The 16,231-nt window shown below is 40.6% G+C and overlaps 1 protein-coding gene across 1 annotated transcript in view; it reads left to right on the top strand.

Moving 5' to 3' along the window:
• The window catches only part of LOC134678769 (protein phosphatase 1 regulatory subunit 12B), a 99,035-nt gene that overhangs the window by 64,672 nt on the left and 18,132 nt on the right, over positions 1-16,231 (top strand). Inside the window, exons 15-17 of the mRNA XM_063537468.1 lie at positions 1,983-2,109; positions 2,765-2,913; positions 3,935-3,994. Coding sequence (XP_063393538.1) covers positions 1,983-2,109; positions 2,765-2,913; positions 3,935-3,994 — 336 coding nt within the window. The remainder of the gene's footprint in view (positions 1-1,982; positions 2,110-2,764; positions 2,914-3,934; positions 3,995-16,231) is intronic.

Genomic DNA, 16,231 nt, shown 5'->3' with positions numbered 1-16,231 from the left:
TTATTTTATGCAACCGATGATGCCAAAAATGCGGGGGTGCGCGGGACGAGGTGAGCGAAGTCCCGTGCCGTGGTTGGTCCGTTCAAAGACACGGACGTCACACAAAGACACTTTCGACTCGAACATGGAGTAAAATTACCGTATGCATGGCAGAGGGGGTAGCGCGACTATGCTGTCTGGAGTATGTTTCGTCTGTTGGGGACGACTAAGGGTGGCGGGGAAGGTGCGGGCGGCAGGCAGGCGTACGGTGCCCGCACCTTCCCCGCCGCCCTTAGTCGTCCCGCCCCGTCGCCCCCGTACCGCGCAGGCGGGGACTGAGTTAAGCGGTCGGTCTATAAGTCGTCTAAAGAGGTCTAAATTATAAAGTAGGTAGTCAATATTTTAACTTGCCATTACACTTCATGCCAATAAACAGGCTTCTGTGCTGCTCACTACAGTATGAAACTATGTACAGTCGACGTCAAAGATATGTTTACATTTTTTGCCTTATCACAAAGGAGTAAGGTGTAAAATTGTAAACATATTTTTGACGTCGACTCTGTACATAAAATATCAAATATAAATTCTTGGTCGCGTTTGCTCAAGTCTCATTTATTAGGAAATATTTCGAGCATGTTGTCAAAATGTCAACCTAGGCTAGGTTCGATGTCGTGCCATATTGAAACATGCATGGAATATATGTTTATAATAACTGTGCTAAAATATTAACAATTCAATGTCCTTTATTTTATTGAGAACCTCAAGTTCGTATAAATGTTGTCTTAAATATATTATGTTATGCTTTATTTATTTATTTGTAGTAATTTATTATAAATGAACGCTTTTTTTGTAATACTAACACATTTATACTAATACTGAGGGCTTAGCATGTACATGTAACCCTAAAATATGGATTTTTCAGGAAAACAGACCATGGTAGCAGTTTTAATGATTCGCGGTTTGTTTGACTGGACTTATTTCGACCGGGATTCGAACCGTGATTGCCTTTTGTATTGTTTTATATCGGGAGCTCGAAAACAATACATATCTCTGTCGATATGTCTAGCGAGACCATAGTGTCGTGAAATTTCCCTTCGCGAAGTGTTTTAATAAGAAAACCTGTTGCGATACGTCCCATTTCCTAAAGAACACAAATATTTCAAGCTTTTTTGGAAATGGGAATTTCATACTACGAAATAGAATTCTTTCGTAAAATACCTATGTAAAAGTCTGGTCTAGTGCAACAAATATTGAAATTTGTTATAATGTTCGCATTGTTTTTATTATATTAATAATAACATATACCCAGTCCCTAGTAAAGGTTGTACCTACTAGGGGTACTAGGCCGCCATAATTATACAGACTTTTATGAGCGCTTTGGACACGCTTTTTCATATATGAGGCATGAACGTACAAATAATTCTGAGTAAAAAAGTCCAAGAAGTCAATATTTTGAAGACATGAATGAAATGTATTTTTTTTTGGAAAACGCTCATATATAAATACATACTTAGATACAAAGATACCATCCATAACCCAGGAACATTTATATGTATGAAATGGCATCCGACAAAGTAATTTTCTTCGTTACTCCATAGACAAATCTAGAGAAAAATGTCCCAAAATTCCATTATTGAATGTATCCTGTCATTGTGTTGTTCCGCCATTTTCTGTGTACATTTGTGAAGTAAGTATATTATATAGAAGCGCACACCAACGGTATACGACTTCTGTGAGAATAGCTCGTGACACTAAAACTTACTTTTTCATTTGTAAATTGAGTAAATTTTAGTATTTAAATAAGATAAAGAATCCTGGTCCACAGTAAGTTGTCACGAGCTTTTGATTATAAAGTCGTATAATGCTGGTATGGGTAACCATGTATTTTAAACCAACGTCAGTTCCCTTTTGTCACGTATTTGAAACTAAAGGGAACCGACTTGTGCTTATTGCGTGACTGCCGTAGGTTTTCGCAAGTCAATGTACTATGTACGTGTGTACAGTTTGAGCTGGAGGATGCGGGTCGGCCGCGCTCCACGGACGCGACCGTCACGCTGCCGCTGCGGCGCCCGCCCGCCGCGAGCACGGCCAACACCGCCTCGCCGCCGTCCAAGGAGGAGAGTCGTGCCGGTGAGTGTTGTGCACCTTATGCCTTTTGTAATAAGGTCCACCGATGGACAGCTAAGAGTTTTGCTGTTTGTACCATATGAGACAGACGCAGGTCGGCCGCCACGCGACCGTCACGCTGCCACCCCGTCGCTTTCCAAGGAGGAGATGCTGTATGAGCAGGCTAGGGTTACCGATAGCTTTCCTAGGTGAGCCGTCTTATGACGCACGTAGACCCCGCACCAATGATAACACGCAAGACCCCAGCGGTCTCCTCACTCACCAAGACCTCAAAGACAACACCAAGAGCTCATCAACCCTCCACTCTCCAATAAGATATCTGCGCTAGTAACTACGTAGTAAGATCATTATCATAAGATTTGTGACTATTGGGTCGAAGTCTTATGGCGTTATTCGTAAACGTGTTACTGGCCTGAATTAGCTATGAATCGTTTGTCTTTATCGGTTATTTTGAGTTATGTATTTGTAAGAAAGGGATAAAACTTACTATAACTAAAGCAGGCCAGTAAAGTTTGAATAAGGGGGTTAGTCGCTACCTTAATGCGGATTCTTGGAAGGGAACAAAACATAATTATGGAGCTAATTCAACATAAGAAACGTGAGTGATTGACTTAATATTTGCTGAAAAATATAATCAATTATTATTTTTTCTTACCAGGCGAAGATGAGAAAGAGCGCGAAAGCAGTTCGGAGAGCAAATCATCATCGAACGCATCCCCCGCGAGCACGCAGGCCGCGATGAACGTGATCCAGCGCCGGCGCAGGCCCAAGCGGCGCTCCACCGGCGTCGGCCACGTCGACATGGACGTGAGTACCGGACATGACACTGTGTCACACACGCGGCCCCCGCGAGCACGCAGGTCGCAGGTAGCATACATACGTTCAGTTAATTGATAAATGTAGGTATCAATAGTTATTTATTTTACAAGGGGGCAAGTTTTGCAAGGGGGGTTGTTGTTTAATATTGATATATTGATATGCTAATATTGATACCCGAGCAAGAGAATGGTTCCAAAATGGAACGAGCGTAGCGAGCACGAGGTTTCAAAGCATGAGGGTTAAACAAAATTTGCCCCCGAGTGGAACACACAATTTTTCACCACACCAACCCGAAGCAAATATTAAATGTAAAATATTAAACAAAATCAAACCAAATCAAATCCAAATGAATGTTATTAAATATTTTTCATCCAAAATCATCATTTAAAAGTCAATTTTACCAGCAAACATAAGAGAACAACTCAAAATTTGCATTTGATTACTTTGCCTCACATGTGAATAAAATGCAACTGTGCTATTAGTTTTTGAAGTGCAAAATAAGCCTTTACGAGCTGATGTGGTGAAAAGTCAATTATCATGATTTTTGTTGAACGGTTACGGATTTTCACTGTTGGTTACACATCGAAAATACACTTTATATTATTTTGTTGGGGAAAGGTTCTCCCTCTGATTTCCACAACTCCCGTTATGGTGCTTTTCCCGGCCAGTTTCTGATGAAGGCGTCTAAGTCGTCCCGCCCAGCAGTGGGACACTATGGCACTGGTCCCACCGCGAGCTAGTAAGCTATGATCTATCGGCTATAAACACGAACAAAAGATAAGCACTCCCGTGTAAATAAAAGAGACACGGCGATATTTATAGCTCACCGCTGGGCGAGTAACTATAAATATCGCCGTGTCTCTTTTATTTACACGGGAGTGCTTATCTTTTGTTCGTGTTTATAGCCGATAGCTCATAGCTTACTAGCTCGCGGTGGGACCAGTGCCTAAAACGGTCTAATTAAAACAAAAACGTGATCGTTCAGCAACTAATTTGGTGTATTTTGCAGGACATTGTGAATGATCGCGGCGGGGGCGGTGAAGGAGATGGCGAAACAGAAACTGTGCAGGTAAGTGAGAGATAGCATGCATAATCATTACAAATTGACAAGCCCTCGTACATGGCTCAATACACGGGCATTAAAAAGTTCCGTCACCGCGTTGCAAAGAGCGTCAAGTTCGGTCAAATTCAAATCAAAGTGTCGCCTTAGGGTACTAAATAAGCCAATCAATTAGACTTTTTTTCGATGAATTAATTCCCAGCGACCTGGAAATCGTTTTAAAACCTTCATTTGGTCCTCAATGCGTGTAATCTAACACATCTGTGAATACAAATAATATACTTTACACATACATATCTACATATATTAAACACATTATAAAAACAATAAACAAATTAATGCAAAAATGTGAATTTTACAAATATTTCGTTACATTTTTGTAAAGATAGTCGAGGTTACAAACTTAACTTCTTAACATTTTTACGGCTTAAAATAATATTAAATACTGTTATTAGATTCCTCATGTTATAACAAGAAGAAAAATGTATGGCAACATTATCTAGACACGCGGCAGCGTGTCAAGCCAAGTTCAAGCAAAGGAACTGGCTAGCCAGCGCCGAGTGTAATATTACACGAACCACTTGGTGCCACTTTTGACCCTTCTATAACTCAAAACATCTTTGACGTAAACACATAAAACTACGTGTGTTTAATTATATCCATAAGGATATCTAGAAGCCCAAATTTCATGAAGCTAGCTCAAACGGTTATAAAGGTATGAAGGTCAAAAAGTCGTAAATTTTAAGACTGACTTATGACTTATAGTACCTAAACCTAACCTACTTCCAGATGACCTAGAAGGATGAAATTTGGAATCCAGCTTGGTTATTGTGTGTAACCGTAGGAAAAAATCTAAAAATAAAATAAAGTTAAAAAATAGGGGGGGTCCCCATACAAAAAAAACACTTTTTATTGGGACTGACATATAAGTACCTAAACCTAACCTACTTCCAGATGACCTAGAAGGATGAAATTTGGAATCCAGCTCGGTTATTGTGTGTAACCGTAGGAAAAAATCTAAAAATAAAATAAAGTTTAAAAATAGGGGGGGTCCCCATACAAAAAAACCATTTTTTATTGGGACTGATATAAGTACCTAAACCTAACCTACTTCCAGATGACCTAGAAGGATGAAATTTGGAATCCAGCTCGGTTATTGTGTGTAAGCGTAGGAAAAAATCTAATAATAAAAAAAAGTTAATAAATAGGGGGGACCCCCCCCCCATACAAAAAAAAAATTTTTTATTGTAGCATTGGAACCGTTACAAGCAGATATTTGAAACTACCCCAATATATGTATTATTATATTTGCTATATTAAAATAAAGTTTAGTCAAAAAATAAGTGGTGTCCCTATACAAAAAACTTTTAATACGCTCTAAACAACCGGCCAACGGTGTGTCGTCGGCGGCGCGCGGTACCACATAATTATACAAAGAACAGAAGTAAAAACCATACAGCGGAAACACAAGAAAAAACATTAAATCTCAATACCTGCCTAGTTTTCTTTACAAAAAGTATTGATATCCCACCAAAAACATAAATGTAAAAAAGGAGAGCCAAGTTCAATACAAAAATTATGCTTGGCTGTGGGGCTCGCCGCAAAAAGAATGGAGATCTAAATGAGTGCCACTGCCAAGTTCTATGCAAAATCCAAATATGTATTTATAGGAACAAAATAACATTATAAACAAGTATTAAACTCTATTTCTTTGCTTTATTTGATACCTATAACAATTGCTGTTATTTAAAAAAATGTGAGATTTTAAAGTAGGTTAGATTTGGCTTGGCCAGGTTTTATCAGAATTACAATATATATAAAATGATTGATATAATGAAAACTGGCCAAGTCAAATCTAACCTACTTTAAGATCTCACATTTTTTTAAATAACAGCAATTGTTATAGGTATCCAATAAAGCAAAGAAATAGAGTTTAATACTTGTTTATAATGTTATTTTGTTCCTATAAATACATATTTGGATTTTGCATAGAACTTGGCAGTGGCACTCATTTAGATCTCCATTCTTTTTGCGGCGAGCCCCACAGCCAAGCATAATTTTTGTATTGAACTTGGCTCTCCTTTTTTACATTTATGTTTTTGGTGGGATACTTATTACTAATTTTATAAGATTATTTTTCGCCAAAAATAATCCAATATTTAGAATATAAATAAAGTTATTTTTGAATAACAATAACTGTACACTTGTTTACACTAGTATGGCGGACAAATGGAGGTGTGTTTTATGACCGGTTCGTTTGCACTTTAAGCTTTATATGAAATACTGGTCGTAAATTAGCTTCCGCGGCCATATTGTATCGTTTATTCACTCAACAGTAAAAACAACTAGATTTAGAAGTTTCGAGATAGGTGAAAGAAACAGGCGATGATCACACAGAAAATATACCTTAATTCCAATTTTATATGACACTGACAGCTTCATATTGTTTTGTGTGTGGCATCTCTTAACAGCAATACCTACGCGCCTATGACAAAGATTTATTAATTTCATAAGATGAGTAAAGTTCACAAAATAATTGTGTCCACGAAAAAATTGTACACTTCCACATTAGCCGTCAATTTCGAATCACGATTGTTGTAGGACTTACGGGCACTAAAAATGGTACTAGTTCAGCGGTGTCAGTGCAGCCTAACGCAACTAGCTGCGACCAATCGCGCGCGTGATGCGCACTCATCAACCAATCGCTTTGTAGCGGTGTCACACCGCTGTACTGGGCCCATTAATGCCCCATTCTTATTGCCCGTAAGGCCAGTCCTGAGATATACGTTATACGTTATACGTTAATGCGTCAACCAGGGGACAATAGCAGTAACCCAGGCTGAAGTCGCTTCCCTAGTTTCCGTTTTGGCCTCCCTTGGGTTGGGTTGCCCTTGACTTTTCTCGTTCAATGTTTGAGACATTTTGTGCCAAACTATTGTCTATTAGTTTTTAAATAGCTCAAGATGTATTTCGCAACTAGTAATTATACAGTCTAGCGGTAGTGAGTACCTAGTTTTATTTTTCGTTTGTGAATCACGTCTAAAATTACATTCGGTACATTATTTCGAAAACGAGTCTAACGGCGAAACACGCTTGGCACGTAAATTTTCGCATCACGGTTTGTGTAGGCAGAATCTCTCTTGGAAATCTTTATGAGCACCTTGGCAGTACATTACATGCGTATTTAGTCATTACTGATTTCGGAGAAACTTGGTCTATTTTTGCCGCACGTCGGTTGCGGTTTGGATGATAATTTTCTCGATGGTATATGAGGTGGATTATTGATAACTCGAAACTCGATCGGGCAATATACTCTTATATAACACTAAATTAAATGCTACCCCTTAAAACATAAAACTAAAATATCTAACTCGAAGTAAACAATATGATTGGTACTTAATTGTGCTTGTTAGAAAGAAATATCTAAACAAGTATACAGTCAGCAGCAGAAGTTGCTAAGCGGGCCAGGTGTTCAAAATGATCTTGAAGCGACTTTATTGTTAGGTAAGAGAATAAGAGCGTGTCAAGGTAATTATGACAACCTCGCGCGCTTAGCATCTTCTGCTGCTGACTGTACCTAAGGTCAATACGGTTGAGTATGGCTGCGGGATACGCGTAGCTGACCTTCACAAAATATTGATTATTGTTTATTTTGCGAGTTCATACATTTTGCTCATCATCATCATCATCATAACTTAAGAGCTTTGCTCTTGTCGGTGGAGCAATCGCCAATCATTTCTTTCTTGTCCCAGTCTTTTAATTTCCACATACGACGCACTATTTTTTATTTAGCTGAGATAACATAGCATTTTGCTACTTGCGTTTAACGGCAAATGTATGAACTCGCAGTATCGACGCTTCTTGCTACCCACTGCTTCTTTAAAAATTGCTTTCGCGCTCTTTAGGTTGACTATCACTACACCGTATAAAACTAACTCCCCCGCCGCGTCTGTCTGTATGTCTGTATATTCGCAGTTAACTCTAAAACTACTGCACGGCTTTTCATGCGGTTTTCACCTATCAATAGAGGGATTTTTGAGGAAGGATTAGGTGTATAATTACAAGCTTTTATTTAGTTTCACTTGACCGTTGTCTGTCGTCTGTCTGTCTGTGTGTAATCAAATCTTGCAAGTTGCTTGCAATTTGATCCACTTCCCGGTTTCCGATTCAGCTGAAATTTTGCATGTATGTATAAATCGAATGACAATGCAATTATGGTACCATCGAGCTGATCTGATGATGGAGACAGGAGGTGGCCATAGGAACTCTGTGATGAAACAACGTAACCTAATTGTTTTAGGGGTTTTTAGAATTGTCTCGATGAGTATTAGGTTGTCTGTCGTAAGAAAAGTACAGTCAGCGATAAAAGCTTGTACCAAAAATGAAATTTTTGCCAAAAACTTATTTATTAAGGTTTTGTGTTTTGTGTAACCCGTGCGCGGTCGCGGTCGCGAATTACGTATAAAGCTCAATTGTGTTTGGTCCCAAAACAACAAATACGCCGCAGCAAACAACTGGCTACTAGTGTCTTAACTCTCTTTGACCATGATGAAGATATCAAAGGGCCAATAAGCGGTTCAAATAGAATAAATGGGGTAGGGTTACTACGCGGCGCTGGCCACGGGCCAGGCGGCGTAGTGGCCGTCCGTCATAATGTCACAGTTGGTAAACACTCGGAATATTTATTCTAGACCCGGCATTTGAGTACCTACTCACCATTCCCTCCATGTATACCACGACCGTTTCAAGTTCTTGGAGAAACCTTCGTCTTTTTGATTTCTGACTTCTTTAATGTCTATGATGATCCTCAGACCTAGACTAACACCTTAAAAATGCCCTCATTTTCACTGTGTACCGTTAACGGCCGGTTAGCAATCGTCACAAAACTGACGGTCAATGTCAAACCCCATACATTTTGTCAGGAAAGTGACGGTTAGACGTTACTGAAACACGACTTAAGTCGCGCTTTAAAGTACAAGTTAAAATGAAAATGCGCCCCTAGGGATATCTTAATCCAAAAGTATCACCTGGGTGAGTTCTGGGGTATCCTACCGGATATAAAATCTGTCCACTGTAACTCGGGTAGGGCGACTACGCAACTGCATAGAAATTGCCACGAAGCTTTATAGTGGATAGACAGAATACGCACACTACGAGATGAGAGATGAGAGTGGCAACCAACAAATGAGATTGACAAATCGTTACATGATACGCTTCGTTCATTGTTAGCCAAGAGACTGGTTCAATGGTAACTATTGAGGTAATGCAGAGATTAGTTGCTCTTGCGCAATGTGTACGGTCGCCATCAGATATAACGGAGCGGCCATGGTGTTCACAAATATCTGAGTAAAGGCTCTGTCGGTACGACTTTTCATGTGCATGTTCTGATATTATTGACTACCTTGGCGGCTCTGATATATCTGATGTCTTCTTTACTAACATACAGTACCGTACGGTAGTAAATGTGAAACCTTTTCACATTTCATTTTCGCTGTCTTATACATGGCGTATAAAGTCACTACGCAGAGTTTGAATGGTGATTAAAATTTCACCTACTGTATTATTGAGAGCCTCCGCTTGCGCACGCAGGTGAAACTCCAAATGCGCTCTCCAGCGTATTAATTTCAGACGTTATTATACGTCAACAATGTTAGCGCGGTGCGTCATGGCCATGTGCACGCCAGAAATATAGTGGAGTTTGCATCGATTAGGAATATTACGGGTTCGAGAGCTGATCTCGCTTGCGCTGAAAGGGTTAATAATAAAACTTTCCCACGTCAAAATATTGGAAGCACGCGGTTGTTTTATGCGACACCAGCGACCCGCCCCGGCTTCGCACGGGTTAACAGATAAGACACCTAAACCTTCCTAAAGAATCCTATTAGGTGAAAACCGCATGAAAATCCGTATAGTAATTTCTGAGTTTAGCGAACAAACACACAGACAGACGCGGTTGGGGACTTTGTTTTCTAAGGTGTAATGACCACACCGCTGGTTAAAAAAAGGGTGACGTTACGGAGACGCATGTATTAAGTGCTCCACACACCGCCCCAGCCAGAGTCGTCTTCTCTGTGCATAAAGAACTTTAGACCTCATGAGCTCATTGCACCCTATAGTGCAGCCATTCTCAAAGTGTGTTCCGCGGAACCCTAGGGTCCCGCAAAGCCTCTGTTGGGGTTCCGCGAAAATATACTTGTAATAATAAGAAATAAAACAGCTCTTCTATAGGTATATCTGGTCCACAGTGATGAACGAAAATTTTTAATTTGGAGTTCCGTTAAATATTTCGCTTGCTGAAAGGGTTCCGTCACCAAAAAAGTTTGAGAACCGCTATAGTGGTATAGTCACGGACGGTCTAGAACGCAAAATGCGTAGTGTAATATTTTGCCTATATCGATTTTAGTCTACATCGCGAACGGTCTAGAACGCAAAATGACCACTTTTTTATATCACACAGGTAGGTTAGGTTCGTTAGTTATCTTCGAATGGCCGAAGCACAAACCGCACAGAATAGGAGCCCCGCGATAGCGGGGCTCCGTCGACATCGCTGACGTGAAGATAAAACGACGGAAAATGATGTAGGCATTTTGCGTTCTAGACTGTTCGCGATGTAGACTAAGAGCGATATAGCCAAAATGTTAGCCAAAATCCGCGAATAACCCCCTATAGTTAATCCACTGGTAAAAAATGGATGTAGTTTCTCATTTTCACAGAACCACGTCACCGGAAATTAGGTTATGAATATCACCCGTCCTGCGTCACTAGATGCGAATTGCGGAAATTTACTTTTTCTGTAACTAAACTGATCGCTTCCGGCTCTGATGGCAGCTCGCAAATAGATTCTATATTTTCGCACTCTTACTACTACGTAAACGAGAGCTCTGCACGGCTACCATCAGTTTGGCATTGACATAAACGCTATCGTGAACGTAATTTACTTTCGCGCTACTTGTAGGCGAGGTGTGCAAAATGATCTTGACGCGACTTTATCATTAAGAGAATAAGAGCGTGTCCAGGTAATTTTGAACACCTCGCCCGCTTAGCAACTTCAGCTGCCGACTGTCCATTAATTACAGGTACTAGTATGGATACGTGTCACCTACAGTATTACACACAATGAGTACATTTTCACACTGTATTCGCTATCTTTTAACCGTCACCCATCAACCCTTTGCCCGCCAAAGACGTTAACTGATGGCTCCTCTACACGATGGGCCAGCGCCGGCCACTCCAAGGGACTTATTTATGCGTTAGAGGGAGCAAGTGATATTTCTATGTAATTTTACCGCATGGCTGCGTCTCTTCGAGTGGCCGGCGCTGGCTCATCGTGTACAGACCAATATCAACCTTCGTGCACAAGGTTCACGATGACGCGCCCCACACAATTAATAAGTTTAATAAGAACTTATAAAAAACCCGCTTCTGTATAGCTGCAATAAGTATCAACCACGTCATTACTAGCAACGAATACTAAAATAGTATTATAAACTGAAATAAATGTCATATACTAAGAAAAAGGGACCCAAGGCCTCCAGTGCCCCGGGCTGGAATCGAACCAGCGTCCTCTGCTATCTCGGCAGGTGCCTGTGCCATTCGGCCACCGGGCCACAGCGGCATAGGTCGAAATTTTCTTAGTATATGCACTTGAAAGCTGGGATACTAGAAATAATTTGATTTGTTCTAATAGTATTGTAAAATAGTATTATTTGTGATCCGGACTCCACAATTCGATAAACAGCTTGAGATCTGTCAAAGTATGTTCCGCGTTAAAACCGTACTACGCAGCCGTCAATATCTTTTGTCACATCATAAACAGCTACTCAAATGTTGGCAGAAAAGCATCAACGCAAAAAGTTTTCATGAAACCTGTTAGGGTTCCGTAGCTAATACTACTTACTTTTATTCAGTAAAAAATAATCCATCGGTCCAGTGGCGGATTTGCAGTCTTTGCCGCCCTAGGCCCCAGGCCCTGTAGCCGCCCCTTTCAAGGCACCCATAATATTGACTACATTTTGAGTTATTTCTTGTTACCATCAGCGAATTTTTTGTAACAATTTGCCGCCCCTATGTATCTTGCCGCCCTAGGCCCGGGCCTACTGTGCCTTAGGGTAAATTCGCCACTGCATCGGTCGTCTCTTTCTTGCCACGTGTCGGTCGGTGTTACGGACATTGCCCGTTTTTTCAAATGCCGTCGTCATTATTCTCTAAAGCTGTCATTCTCTTATGATTATGACGTACGTCCAAAGTAATAAAATGTGTTGACGTCGCTGTAGTAAAAATAATAATTCGCAACGCATTCGATCACGCACGATATTTTCTGTCAATAGTTAAAGTTTGTTTATGTTATTTCATATTTAAAGTTACGTCATCTTAAAGCGGGCACATGCATTAATGTGATTAAAATCGTAGTTTGCTTTCATCAGATCATTGGTCTGCCATTTTACGGTGTCATTTATTACGTCTATCACAACTTGAATTTTTTTTAAATATTTTATTCTGAGATTTCATTGGGTTTTTGAACTTTAGTTTTTAAATAAACTGTTTGAATGTATATGAGTGATTTCAGATGTAAAATGTATGAAGTAAGAATAAAAATACAAACGTCTGTGATGTTCCACGGGTAAAGGTACCTACTAAAAGTACCTATTACAAAAGCCGGTGCTATCTGACTAACCAACCCAGCGGGGAACCAAGTTCTGTTGGGTTTAGTCCAGTTTCCTCGCCATATTTTGCTTTATAAGATAAATCTGGTACGTCCGCACATTCACTCATTCATTCAATACTGTTTTTGCAATTAGTACTCTGTGTAACTGTGTGGGTAATCATTCACCTCAACTCTCCTGGCGATAGTCATATGAAATTGCTTGCTTCACGGCTAAGTTACAGGTTCTCCTGTAAGTTTTAATTCGGTATACCTAATTAACTGGATCCAGAAACAATCGAAACCGTTCGTATAAACGCGTGCGCCTTTTTCTGTCCGTGCGTTGCTCTAAATATAAATTCTATTTTCAAGTTTACACGCTATACATTTGTGCTGGGTAGTGACCCAAATACGCGTGTTTTGAGTTGATGGAGTTCGGAGTTTTGAAATCGTCCGCGTGTGAATGTGCCGCGAGCTTGGAATATTTGAATGGGTTTGTACGGCTGTTTCTTAATGGGTCAAAGTCTACGTTAAGTGGATGGGCTTTTAAACGTAACTATGATGTTACGCGCATCTCGGCACAAACTTTATGAACGGCGTTTTGTTGTTATCGTATTTAGAGATGGGCCGAATATAGACTTTGCCGAATACTAATATTCTTTTGGGCTAAAACTGCCTAAAAACACGAAAAGCAACTTCAGTTCATTCAGGTCCGCGGACAGTACTCATAACGTGTTTTTGACCCTTCTCGTCCTGACCGACCGGGAATGTTTGTGAAAAGAAACGGAAACGTCGCATACCTGATCGCGAAGTGCATACGCGCTAACTAGTTGACACCCTTAAAAAAATTGTTTATTCGGTAAATTCAGCAGTTCGAACCTAACTATTCGGCCGAATACCAACGTTGAAAAATATGCCGAATATGGCGAATACCGTTCGATAAAAAATTTTATGCCACTGAATTCAAAGTAAAATCACGCACAAAAATTGCAATAGTGTAACGTGATCGTGAAGAGACTTTTCTTGCTTAAACATATACATATATCTGTTAATTTAACAAATTTACCTCCCCTTTGGGTCATAAAAATGAGAAAAGTAAATAAAAATCTTAATTTCCCGAGTACCTAACCTCATTCATTAGCCATTCGCGATATACGCACGAAGAGACAGTACTCAAGGACGTACGGAAATAAGGATTACTCGCTGTAGTATTGTTAGAATGGTCGTCAATCAGTCGGCGGTTCCTGAGTATTGGCAAGTGTAATGAAGGTCGCTGTTTAGCGGTATTGTACGTTTTCGGGTTCCGTAGTCAAAAACTTGATACAGGCGAACGAAGGATAGAAACCATTAGCGAAGAAAAGAAAGGCTCTCTACTGACCAGATTTAGCAGTACCTATTTCATGTCATAATTTAAACCAAAATTACGATCGTGACAGTACGTTCTTGGTCGCAGGCAGACTGGCGTACACTGTATACACGCGACTACTGTATAAACAACATTAACATCTTCTGTCTTCTATCTTTCATCTTCTATAGTTGTAGGAAAATAATTCGCACCGATTAGTTGTAAAACTTTTTCTTTACGAATACAAAACGTCAAAAATACGAGCAGTCTCGGTAAAGCACGTGTCATATCCACTATAGTGCAGAGAACTAGTCATGATACATTGTCTTTCTGGGATAATATTATGGGTTCGAATCCCGGTAAGGCCTTATTTGTGAGATGAGCACAGATATTTTGTTTCAAAGTCATGGAAGTTTTCTTTATATTAAGTATTTGTATATTATATTTATCGTTGTCTGAGTAACCACAACACAAGCCTTATTGCTTAGAAGCTTACCGTGTGACTTAGTCAATGTGTGTAAGAATGTCCTTATAATATTTAATTATTTATTTTATAATATTTATTTAAATGTGAATCGGGCCCGGAACTCTCTTAAATAAAGTTCGCGGGCGGGGCAACCGGGCACAGCTAGTGTTTTCCATGTGAGCTGTATTTACAGTGCTCGTGACACTTTATGACGTGCGTTTGTGTGGTATTAATAACTCGTACCTGCGCGGACGCACGCGAAGGGGCACACGTAGGTCTGTACGGTGGAAGGGTGTGTTCCGCCTTTTACGAGCTTTTATATGATTTGCAAGGTTTTTATGTAAAGTACAAACTATGTATAGTCGCACCAATAAAAGTCTGCAGCGGATTTGATAGCCCACGCAGCGTAAGTGTTATTTATACGTCATAATTTGATAGAAGTTTGACGTTTAAAATGACACTTGCACTGCGTGGGCTATCAAAATCGCTGCAGACTTTTTACGGTCTGATTATATGTAAGTTGCCTTACACAGTGACATGGGGTAGCAGACCGGAAGTAGCCATTTAAACTGTGATAACAATAAAATTATAACTTTTTTTATAATAATGAGGTTGCACTTTGTTTACAAATTACAAACTTTCATGAAACGAGCCTCGAGTGATGTTAAGATAAAACCCTTTCCTTACTTATATCTTGAGTTTAATTTTAATGTTACGTTCGTGTTTATATAAATTAAAAAAAAAAACAAATGTCAGATAAGAAAAAAATACCAAGGCCTCTAGTGCCCAGTGCTCTATCCAGGCTAGGGTGCTTAGTTGTGAAAGAAAAACAAATCAATAAAAAGCATTGTTAATTAAACAGAAATCCCAAACGTATGTGAGTTAGGCGTTACAAGACGAAAGCTCAGAAAGATCCTAAACCTGAGCGGTTGCAGCTTATTGTAAAAACTTTAGTTTCAATAGATAACAGACGCAACATAACTGACATTGAAAATATCGAGCATTAGTTAGGTAAAGCTCCGCGTAGGGTTGTACAGACTGCGTCCGTACACAATGTTAAATACAGGTGATGGTCTCACGTGCACGTCACCGCCGTCGCGGCCGCCTCGTGGGAGGCAGTCCCAGCCCAGCGTCCGTCGCGAGCGCGCGCCTGTCGCACGCCGACATGTCTCGCAAACAAGACAGATACTCCTCCCGGCCGAGGTCCCTCACCACACACTATGCCTCCTCCCCAAGCGTCCTCGGCTCCATGTTCTCCAGTCCCTCACAGTACAACCCATACTCCAACTATTCCAACTATGGCTCCAATACCTACAGAAACTACAACCCGTACAGTCCCGGCTTCCAGCGCAACAACCCCGCCATATACGGGGGCACCAGCTCCGGCTACGGCGGCGTTTATCTCAGCGGAGCTTTACTCGGCTCTCTCAACATTATGACGCCAGTTTTGAAAAAGTTAGACAAGAAGCTTAAGGACAGTAAAACGAACTTTAAACCTAAAGCAGTGCCGCCGGCTAAAGTGCCAGAGCCTCATGAGGAGGTGCCGCCGGTGCGGCCCGAGAGGAGGCCGCGGTCCGCGAGCAGGACCAACCTGGACAAGGAGCGCTCGAGGTCGCTCACGGCCATCGAGCCGGGGGGGTACCTCAACGCGCGAACGCTTAGCCTCAACTCCCTAGCCTCTGACGGATATTGTGTACGTAACTTTTTACATATAAAGCTCGCAGTTATCATAAAAAATAACATAGTCTCTTATTGAAACGTCATGGTGTAAAAGCTCTTGTTGAAGAATGAAGG

Source organism: Cydia fagiglandana, chromosome Z (assembly GCF_963556715.1).
Source record: "Cydia fagiglandana chromosome Z, ilCydFagi1.1, whole genome shotgun sequence".
NCBI classification, from domain to species: Eukaryota; Metazoa; Arthropoda; class Insecta; order Lepidoptera; family Tortricidae; genus Cydia; species Cydia fagiglandana.
This window is presented reverse-complemented; position numbering and strand designations above follow the sequence as displayed.